This window comes from Schizosaccharomyces osmophilus, chromosome 1 (genome assembly GCF_027921745.1).
Source record: "Schizosaccharomyces osmophilus chromosome 1, complete sequence".
Lineage (NCBI taxonomy): Eukaryota > Fungi > Ascomycota > Schizosaccharomycetes > Schizosaccharomycetales > Schizosaccharomycetaceae > Schizosaccharomyces > Schizosaccharomyces osmophilus.
Genome location: NC_079238.1, coordinates 589,364 through 600,184, shown reverse-complemented (window position 1 = coordinate 600,184; position 10,821 = coordinate 589,364). Strand labels below are relative to the sequence as shown.

Genomic DNA, 10,821 nt, shown 5'->3' with positions numbered 1-10,821 from the left:
AAAGGAGTGAGATTTCCATAAAAGTCGACATATACAAGCCCTTGTGAGGAATGCCAAGCAAAATAGATTTGTGGCTGCTTATTTGTTTAGACGTAATTAACCAAACTTTGTTTACTTGACTGTTTGGTGTTGCAATGATAGCGTATTCCGGACAGGATATATGTTTGTTTACTTTGGGTTTAGCCTAAACATATATCTTCAGCTTCCCCTATTCATAACCAACAAGAAAAAAGTATATTTTTACCTATTCAAAATAAAAATAAGATTGCAATTATATTTAAGAGCATTGGAAACAGGGCTACCTCTAAAGTTTCCTATCAACAAAAGCTGGAGAAGCCTATTGTGAAACTGCTTTGAGCTGAATTTTGACAAGCAAGAGTCCTCCCTCAAAAAAAGAGTATATTGATACACTTGCATTAATAAGAACGAAGCAAAAAACAGAAAAACATTGATACCTTAGACGATGGTGGGAGGTGAACAAAACTTACCTTCGAAAGATAGTTTAACAAATGATTCAGCAAACGACTCGGATGAATTTGAAGACTCTAAGGATTTCGCAGAGTTTCCTGCAAGGACTGACGATGACTCTCATTTCATCCAACAATTCTCAACCGCAGGTCAGCCATCTGCTAAAAGCTATCTCCAACAAGGGGATTATATTACGGACTACCCAAAGAACTCTGAGCCCTATTATCCGTATCCGGAAGAGTACTATGAAAAATCAGAATCCCAACAAATGGAAGAGCTCTTTTATCAAACCGATGATGGGCTGGTGTTTTCATCCACAAAGCCAGAAAGAAGCGCCCAAAATTATGACAATAGCTACCAGGATATTCCAGAGTACGCCCGTGAGCCAACAGGTTATACTCCTGAGATCTTAAGCGATTATGCCGGACTCATGGAGAACCCGGGTATGTATCCCAGAGTAATTCCTGGTGAAAAGGGGGATGAAGAGTTATATTCGGCAAGATTTTCATATCTAGATGCGAAAAATCCATATCCTGCTTGGATCTCAGAAAACATGATTCCTCTAAGCAAAGAAGAGATTCTTACAATATTTGAAGAGCTGCAAGAAAACTTCGGTTTTCAAAAGAGCTCTATGTTAAATATGTACGATTTCTTTATGGTTTTGCTTGACTCAAGAGCTTCTCGAATGGATGGAACGAACGCAGTGCGATCGCTGCACGCAGACTATATCGGTGGTAGGAATGCCAATTATAAAAAATGGTACTTCTCCTCAAATATGGATGTCGATGACTCTGTTGGCTTCCAGAATTGCAAGTTCACGAAGGCTGGTCCAAAATTGGTGCGCGACAAGTCTAACAAAAAGAAGAAATCGAAAAAAGAAGAGTCCGACTCCGAGGAACAAGTAAGGATTGATCCCATGGATTATTCAATGGAAAAATGGGATACTGCTATGAGAAGCCTGATTCCTGAAGTCCAAATTCGTCAGGTCGCCCTTTTTCTGTTATGTTGGGGAGAAGCCAACAATATCCGTTTTTGCCCAGAATGCTTGTGTTTTCTATTTAAAATGGCCCTGGATTACATGCAATCCGATGAATATCGCGTAGAAAAACCTCCAGTCCATGAATACTACTACCTGGAAAACGTGGTGACACCTCTCTATAATTTCATCAGAAACCAACAATTCGAAGAATTTGAAGGAAAATTAGTTCGTAGGGAACGTGACCATGCAGAAACTATCGGCTATGATGACGTTAATCAACTATTTTGGTACCCTCAAGGTATTAATAGAATTGTGCTGATGGATGGTACTCCCCTCTTCTCACTACCAAAATGGCAGAGGTTTCATAAACTCAACGAGGCGAACTGGGACAAGGCGTTTCAAAAAACTTTCTACGAAAGCCGTTCTTGGTCTCATTCTTTGACAAATTTCAACAGGATATGGGTCATTCATTTTACTACTTATTGGTACTATACGGCCTTTAACTCTCCTACTCTCATCGAGAAAAACTTTCGTCAATCCATTGGACCACGGCCAATTCAATCATGTCAATGGTCTTCTGTAGCTCTTGGAGGAGCTGTTGCTACTCTTTTGATGATTTTTGCTACTATTTTTGAATGGGCTCACGTTCCTCGAAGGTTTCCCGGATCAAGGCCACTCCTGCAACGTTTCTTTCTTCTCTGTCTTGTTTTAGTGCTGAATATTGCTCCTGCTGTATTTATTTTCGGTTTCTCCAATGAAGAACAGCAACGTTCAGTAGGTAGATTGACAGTAGCTATCGCCCATTTTATTTTTTCCCTTCTATGCTTTATTTATTTTACAATTGTCCCGCTAAATAGCTTATTCAGATTCAAAACAAACCAGTTTTCGAGAAGATTTCTCGCAAATCGATACTTTACCTCAGATTTTGCTCGTCTACAAATCAACGATATGTGTGTTTCATGGGGTTTATGGGCTCTTGTTTTTGCAGCTAAGTTTGCGGAATCTTATTTTTTCCTGACTTTGTCTTTCCGTGATCCCATTCTTGTTTTGAGTACCATGAAACCATACTTTTGCGAGATTAAGTGGGCAGGATCTTACTTATGTGTGTTACAACCTAGGATCGTTTTAAGTATTATGTATGTCACGGACTTGGTCCTTTTCTTCCTTGATACGTACCTTTGGTATATTGTAGTGAATACTGTTTTCTCAGTCACCCGGTCTTTTTTCTTGGGTATCTCAATTTGGACCCCATGGAGAAATATCTTTGCTCGCATGCCGAAAAGAATATACAGTAAAATTCTTTCTACCCCGGAGGGAGATTCCGTGTACAAGCCGAAAGTACTAATATCCCAAATATGGAATTCAGTCATCATATCTTTGTACCGTGAACATCTTCTGGCGGTCGAGCATGTTCAGAGGCTCATTTATCATCAAGTCAGTTCTCTCGACGGTGATGGAACCAAAACTCTAAAGACACCTACATTCTTTGTCTCCCAGGAGGATTCTTCTTTCAAGACGGAATATTTCCCGGCACATTCGGAAGCGGAACGAAGGCTTTCTTTCTTTGCTCAATCACTTGCTACTCCAATTCCCGAACCTATACCTGTGGATACTATGCCCACTTTCACGGTTCTGGTTCCTCACTACGGAGAGAAGATCCTTCTTTCTCTCAAAGAAATTATAAGAGAACAAGACAAGCTTTCGAGAGTCACTTTGCTTGAGTATTTAAAACAGCTACATGCTCACGAATGGAAGTGCTTCGTCCGTGATACGAAAATTCTTGCTGAAGAGGATGCTTTAACTCAGCAAGATTTCGGGGAGGAAGATACAAATGGGAAATCGAATATATTGAAAGGAAAATTTGATGACTTACCTTTCTATTGCGTTGGATTCAAAAACGCTACTCCTGAGTATACTCTTCGAACTAGGATCTGGGCCTCCTTGAGAAGCCAAACTTTATACAGAACAGTCAGTGGATTTATGAATTATTCTCGTGCGATAAAGCTCCTCTACAGGGTCGAAAATCCTGATGTCTCTCAACTTTTCGCTGGACAAATGGAGGTTTTGGAATATGAATTAGATCGAATGGCATCCCGCAAATTCAAAATGTGCGTCTCTATGCAAAGGTATGCAAAGTTTACATCTGAAGAGGTGGAAAACACGGAGTTCATTCTCAGAGCTTATCCTGATTTACTAATTGCATATCTGGATGAGGATCCTTTGGAGGAGGGCGAAACTTCCCCTAAACTATATGCAGCACTTATCGATGGCTATTCAGAACTTAATGAAAATGGAAAAAGAATTCCAAAATATAGAATAAGGATGTCAGGAAACCCCATTTTAGGTGATGGAAAGTCTGATAACCAAAATATGGCCCTACCTTTCTACCGAGGAGAATACATACAGCTTATTGATGCGAACCAAGACAATTACTTAGAGGAATGCTTGAAGGTTCGAAGCATTTTGGCAGAATTTGAAGCCTTCAACTCACCTAATAGCGATCCATACGAAGAGACCCAAGAGCCCTATCAAAACAACCCCGTGGCTATCATGGGCGCCAGAGAGTATATATTTTCTGAAAATATTGGTATTTTAGGTGATGTTGCAGCTGGTAAAGAACAGACATTTGGTACTTTATTTGCTCGTACAATGGCTCAAATTGGTGGTAAATTGCATTATGGTCATCCCGACTTTTTAAATTCCATTTATATGACAACCCGTGGAGGTGTTTCAAAAGCGCAAAAAAGTCTTCACGTTAATGAGGATATTTATGCAGGAATGACAGCTTTACAACGTGGTGGTCGCATAAAGCATTGTGAATACTATCAATGTGGTAAAGGTCGTGATTTGGGATTTGGATCTATTTTGAATTTTACTACAAAGATCGGAACAGGCATGGGTGAACAGATGATTTCACGGGAGTATTATTACTTGGGCACTCAGCTTCCTTTTGATCGTTTCCTTTCATTTTACTATGCTCATGCGGGTTTTCACATCAACAATATTTTCATTATGCTTTCTGTACAATTGTTTATGGTTGTCTTAGTTAACCTAGGCGGAATGTATCATGTTGTCACTGTTTGCGATTACGACCACAATCAAAAGTTAACTGTCAAGATGAGGCCAGAGGGATGCTATCAACTGAATCCTGTTATGAATTGGCTAAAGCGGTGTATTATCTCTATTTTTATCGTTTTCTTTATTTCGTTTGTTCCGTTGACTGTCCAAGAGTTAACGGAAAGAGGTGCATGGAGAGCGTTAACAAGATTAGGAAAACATTTTGCAAGTTTTTCGCCATTATTTGAAGTATTTACTTGTCAAACATATGCGTACTCTGTGATAGCGAATATATCGTTTGGAGGTGCTCGGTATATTGGTACTGGAAGAGGGTTTGCTACGGCAAGACAATCTTTTTCGTTATTATTTTCAAGATTTGCAGCTCCTTCCATTTATTTGGGATCACGTACATTGCTTATGCTTCTATTTGGAACATTGAGTGCGTGGATACCTCATATGGTGTACTTTTGGATATCGACTGTTGCTATGTGTGTAAGTCCGTTTATGTTCAACCCTCACCAGTTTGCATGGAATGATTTCTTTGTGGATTATCGCGAGTTTGTGAGATGGATGTCACGAGGTAACTCTCGTTCTCACATGAATTCTTGGATTGGCTATTGCCGGTTGACGAGGACTCGTATCACAGGTTACAAGAGAAGGATTATGGGAGTGCCTGTCAGCAAGGCATTCTTGGATACGCCGAGAGCGCGTGTTGGTAATTTATTTTTTAGCGAACTCTTCATTCCATTTCTTCTTGTACTGGGAACGACCATACCTTATTTGTTTATAAATTCACAGCCGGGAAATCCAGATCCAGACAAAGCGACGAATCCGATATTGCGGTTTGTTATTCTAGCATTTTTGCCGATAGTGGTAGCAGCAGGATTATCGCTCTGTTTTGCGGGAATGGCATGCTTGATGGGACCTTTGCTGGGATTGTGCTGTAAGAAATTTGGAGCAGTGTTGGCGGCAATTGCGCATGCGGTTACGATTTTGATGTTTGTAATTGTTTTTGAAGTATCTTGGTATTTGGAAGCATGGAGCTTACCGAAGGCGGTACTTTGTATGCTGTGTATAATATCGTTACAGAGATTCTTTTTTAATTTTCTGCAGATTATGTTCCTTACACGAGAGCTGAAACACGACGGAGCTAATTTGGCATGGTGGACCGGGAAATGGTATTCGAGAGGGTTAGGCTTTCACGCATTGTCTCAGCCGTCTCGAGAATTTGTGTGCAAGCTTGTTGAGTTGAACATGTTTGCGGCAGATTTCTTCTTGGGACATTTGATATTATATTTGATGTTACCGATTCTGCTGATACCGTTTATTGACAAATGGCATTCTATGATGTTATTTTGGTTGCGTCCTAGCAAGTTGATCCGCCCGCCAATATATTCGATGAGACAGAAGCGATTACGAAAGCGAATTGTTCGAAGATATGCATTTTTATTTTTTTCTATGTTAATTGTATTTCTTGCATTAATTATTGTTCCTTTGACTATTGGAAAAGGGTTGTTGAACGATTTTGATTTGGATATCTTGAACGACTTTGGACTAATGCAACCAGTGGACCGAAACTGGACCGAAAATGGCACAAATCTAACGAGTGTTGACGAATAGATAAAAGAAAAGAGGAAGGGGGAAAATGCAGTGATTGAATTGCGGAACCCAGAAGCTTGTGAACAGATGACCCGAGTCTATGAGAGTTGAGAAAATCCAAAACCGATGGAGTGGTTTCATTTTATGAGTCAGACTATATATATATATGAAAAAAGTTTCTACTACTGTTGAGACGAAATCATTGATTTTATTAGAAGAATAAATAAACAAAACAGTTATCAAACATGGTTAGAAAGTAGGCGAGTTGGTTGCAAACGATTTTGAAGAAGTCGTAAGTCTATTCAAAGGCAAGTCTAAGTTTCAGTCTAGAGTAGTCAGAGACAGAGACAGAGGCAGAGGCAGGGACCCAAGTAACCCAAACGCTTCCCACCTTCAACCTTCAATCCAAGTAACCGCCAACAACGCATTTGGTTTGTTTACATTTCGAGGGAACAAAGAGTCCCTGTTACCTGTATCGGGAATTGATGGTACAAATGACGAATTGACCGGCTGATAAGATATAGAGATGAAACACACTTTGCTATTCTAGAGAAAGTAAACAGTAAGAAAGGAGGATTTTTCAACAAAGGGAAGCATCAAAGCATCGACAACAAAGCAAGAGGCGTTTTATGTTTATGTTTATGTTCATTTCTTCTCTTCTCTGTTACCGGCTTTGACGACGACGGAAACAATCAATATCGGCTAAAGCAAGCTTGGTCACAAAGAGGGAAGCAATGGAAAGGCATTTGGATTAGCGTATAAGAGGGAAGAGAAAGCACCGTCATGCCTAACGAAGCCAGCCCTTCCCGCGTCTGCAGGAAAGGTCATTCTACCTCATTCTTATGGCTTTGGCAAATGATCTTTTTGTCTCGGGTTCGTCTCTAAAGTTCATATATGAGAGGACCGTTATTGGTCCAAGGGACCTGTTAGTAGGAAGCAGAAACAAAGAAAAGAAGGAGATCAGAATGAATTGAGTGGAAAATAATTAAGTAATTTTAAAACAGAGCTGGATGTTTTTGATGTAGCTTTTCTTCGAAATCATAGGATTGAATTTTGGGACTGGGAAAGGAAATCGATAAAATATGTAGAAACAGCAATTGAAAATTTTATTTATAAAAAAACAGAATGTAAAAAAGAAGTAGACAAAATTGGAATGTTTTTAGTGGTTTCTCACGTTTACGCTTCCAATCGGAAACGAGATAATTGTTTAGGTTGCATTGGGGTGGTTCACAACTTGCCTAAAACCAACAACCTATTTGTATAAAAAGCAAGCCAAATATACAGATTTGGGTGTTTAAATTGGTACATTCCAACATGTTTTGTAATATTTCTAGAGCTCCTGGTAAAGTAAGTGTTGAATAAAAACTCTTGGTTTGTTTCGTTTGCATTTCCGTCTCTCCTTCCGCTTTGTGAAGAGCAGAGCAGAGCAGGGCAAAGCGGATCGGATTGGATCGGAGAGGTGTTGCCAACGAATGATTTGGGATTTGGAACTTGAAACTAACTTGTATTCTTTTTAGGCGGGCTCGCGTTTATTTACGGTATGTGATTGATTTGCCGACACCTTATTTGAAGAACAAGCATCGTTTCATAAAAGCTGTCTTTGGAGGAGAGTGTAGGAGCCGTATGCTCTCTCCTGTTTTTTTAACTTGAGGGTTTGTTCTTCGTTATGCTTGGATGTCTTTTTCTTTGCGAGTTTCTGTTTTTTTTTCTGGTCAAAAACGATTGTGTTCTAACAACTGTGCTTAGCTCCCTGCAGCCAGAAGCTTTTCTTCTTCCTCCTTGCGTTGCTCCATCGGTTCCCGAAAGGTTTCCATGAGCAACTTTGAAAAGGTATGCTTATGTTTGCTTTCATTATTCGAAAGCAGTTTCATTTTGTCTTGACGCATGCTAACTTTTTGTTGTTAGTCTAAGTTTATTAACTACCAACGCATCCAAGACAATTTGGAAGTTGTCAAAAAGAGATTGCAACGACCCCTTACCTATTCTGAAAAAATTTTGTACGGTCATTTGGATGACCCTGTCAACCAAGACATTGAGCGTGGTGTCTCTTACTTGAAGCTTCGTCCCGACCGTGTTGCTTGCCAAGATGCTACTGCCCAAATGGCTATCTTGCAATTCATGTCCGCTGGAATGCCCGAAGTTGCCGTCCCCACCACTGTCCACTGTGATCACTTGATTGAAGCTTTTACTGGTGGTCCCGAAGATTTGGAACGTGCCAATGTCACCAACAAGGAAGTTTACAACTTTTTGTCGAGTGCTTGTGCCAAGTACAACATTGGTTTCTGGCGCCCTGGCTCCGGTATCATTCACCAAATCCTTCTTGAGAACTATGCCTTCCCTGGCGGTTTGTTGATTGGTACTGACTCTCACACTCCTAACGCTGGTGGTCTCGGTATGGCCTCCATTGGTGTTGGTGGTGCTGATGCCGTCGATGTTATGGCCAACTTGCCCTGGGAATTGAAATGCCCCAAGGTGATTGGTGTCAAGTTGACTGGTCAAATGAGCGGCTGGACTGCTCCCAAGGATGTTATTCTTAAGGTTGCTGGTGTCCTGACCGTCAAGGGTGGTACTGGTGCCATTGTCGAATACTTTGGCCCCGGTGTCGAATCTCTTTCTTGCACTGGTATGGGTACTATTTGCAACATGGGTGCTGAGATTGGTGCCACTACTTCTATCTTCCCCTTCAACTCTCGTATGTCTCAGTACCTCCGTGCTACCAGCCGTTCCGACATTGCTTCTTATGCCGAACAATTCGCTCCTGTCATTGCCGCTGACGAAAACGCTCCTTATGATGAAGTTATCGAAATTAACCTCAGCACCTTGGAACCCCATGTAAACGGTCCTTTTACTCCTGATTTAGCTACTCCTATTTCCAAATTCAAGGATGCCATCAAAGAACACAAATGGCCTGAAGAGCTTAAGGTTGGTTTGATTGGTTCTTGCACCAACTCTTCTTACGAAGACATGTCTCGCGCTGCTTCTATTTGCCAACAAGCTACCGACAAGGGTATCAAGACCAAGTCTCTCTTCACCATCACTCCTGGTTCCGAACAAGTTCGTGCTACCTTGGAGCGTGACGGTCAATTAGAGACCATGAGAAAGGCTGGTGGTATCGTTCTTGCCAACGCTTGTGGTCCTTGCATTGGTCAATGGAAGCGTACTGATGTCCAAAAGGGTGAAAAGAACTCCATCGTTACTTCCTACAACAGAAACTTCACTGGTCGTAACGATGCTAACCCTGCTACCCATGCTTTCGTCACTTCTCCCGATCTTGTAACTGCTATGGTCTTCGCTGGTGACATGAACTTTAACCCATTAACCGACACCTTGAAGGACGCTAATGGTAACGAATTCAAGTTTGATGCTCCCAGTGGTGCTGGTCTTCCTTCTAAAGGTTATGATGCTGGTTCCGACACCTACGTCGCTCCCCAACCTGAGAACATTTCTGATGTTGACATTGATCCCAAGTCTCAACGTTTGCAAGTTCTTGCTCCCTTCAACAGATGGGATGGCAAGGACGCTAAAGGCTTGAAGGTTTTGATCAAGAGCAAGGGCAAATGTACTACTGATCACATTTCTGCTGCCGGCCCCTGGTTGAAGTACCGTGGTCATCTCCAAAACATCTCCAACAACTATATGATTGGTGCTGTTAACGCTGAAAACGGTGAAGCTAACAAGCTGAAGAACCAACTTACTGGTGAATATGACACTGTTCCTAACGTTGCCATTTCTTACCGTGACAATGGTATTCGCTGGGTCAGTATTGGTGAGCAAAACTTTGGTGAAGGCTCTTCTCGTGAACATGCCGCTCTTGAGCCTCGCTACTTGGGTGGTACTGCTATCATCACCAAGTCTTTTGCTCGTATCCACGAGACCAACCTCAAGAAGCAAGGTTTGTTGCCTTTGACTTTTGCTGATCCTGCTGCCTATGACAAGATCACCCCCTTCGACTCTGTTGATATTGTCGGCCTTCCTTCTTTCCAACCCAGACAGCCTTTAACCTTGGTTGTTCATCCCGCTGATGGTTCCGCTGAATGGAGCACTCCTCTTAACCACACCTTCAACCAAGACCAAATCGCTTGGTTCAAGGCTGGTAGTGCTTTGAACCACATGGCTGACATGCATACTAAGCACTAAACTTCAACTGATTAATTTTCGGTACAAAAAGTTTAAAGTTTTGTTGAAATGATTGAATGAAGTTGGACATGTCCGACTTAGAATTGCTTTTTTTTAGAGCGATTAATGGACCTCCCCCCCTTGTAATCTAATTTAGATTCAACAGAGATTCCTGAGGTTATCCTCGGGAAGAAAATTTAAAGGAAAATGTTAATTTAATAATGCCAGCAAATGAAATTCGCTTAAATGAAAAGAGAAGTTCCTTTATATTATAAATAGTATGTTTGTATACTTGTAGGGCGTAGGGATAAAAAGAAACTTATATTTCTCGCAGCACCAGAGTTGTTATTTTTATGAAACTTCATTTTGAATATGTATTTGTATCACATTGTTTCTATATAGGTTAATTTCAGTTTTCTTTACCATAAGACACTATGCCTGAGTGGTTAAAGGGATAGATTAGAAATCTATTGCGGTCTCCGCGCGCAGGTTCAAATCCTGCTGGTGTCGTTTTTTTTTTGTACATCGACCACTTGACCTGCTATTTTCCTTGTAGATGTGAATAAAGCAGCAAAGGGTTTTAATAGAAGAATAAAAGAAGG

General features: G+C 41.0%; 2 protein-coding genes and 1 non-coding gene across 3 annotated transcripts; all 3 read left to right on the top strand.

Moving 5' to 3' along the window:
* Window positions 1–463: 463 nt before the first annotated feature.
* bgs2 (spore wall 1,3-beta-glucan synthase catalytic subunit Bgs2) lies at window positions 464–6,124 on the top strand (the record flags this gene model as incomplete). Its single annotated transcript, XM_056179068.1, has 1 exon — window positions 464–6,124. The coding sequence occupies one exon, from the start codon at window positions 464–466 to the stop codon at window positions 6,122–6,124; it is 5,661 nt and encodes a 1,886-aa protein (XP_056035172.1).
* A 1,293-nt stretch (window positions 6,125–7,417) lies between these two features.
* On the top strand, window positions 7,418–10,240 carry aco1 (aconitate hydratase Aco1; the record flags this gene model as incomplete). Its single annotated transcript, XM_056179067.1, has 4 exons — window positions 7,418–7,450; window positions 7,621–7,641; window positions 7,850–7,933; window positions 8,009–10,240. 4 exons carry the CDS (start codon window positions 7,418–7,420, stop codon window positions 10,238–10,240), a joined length of 2,370 nt encoding a protein of 789 aa, XP_056035171.1.
* Window positions 10,241–10,647: 407 nt separating this feature from the next.
* On the top strand, window positions 10,648–10,729 carry SOMG_20005. Its single transcript has one exon. It is a non-coding gene; the product is annotated as a tRNA-Ser (tRNA).
* The last annotated feature ends 92 nt before the right edge of the window (window positions 10,730–10,821 follow it).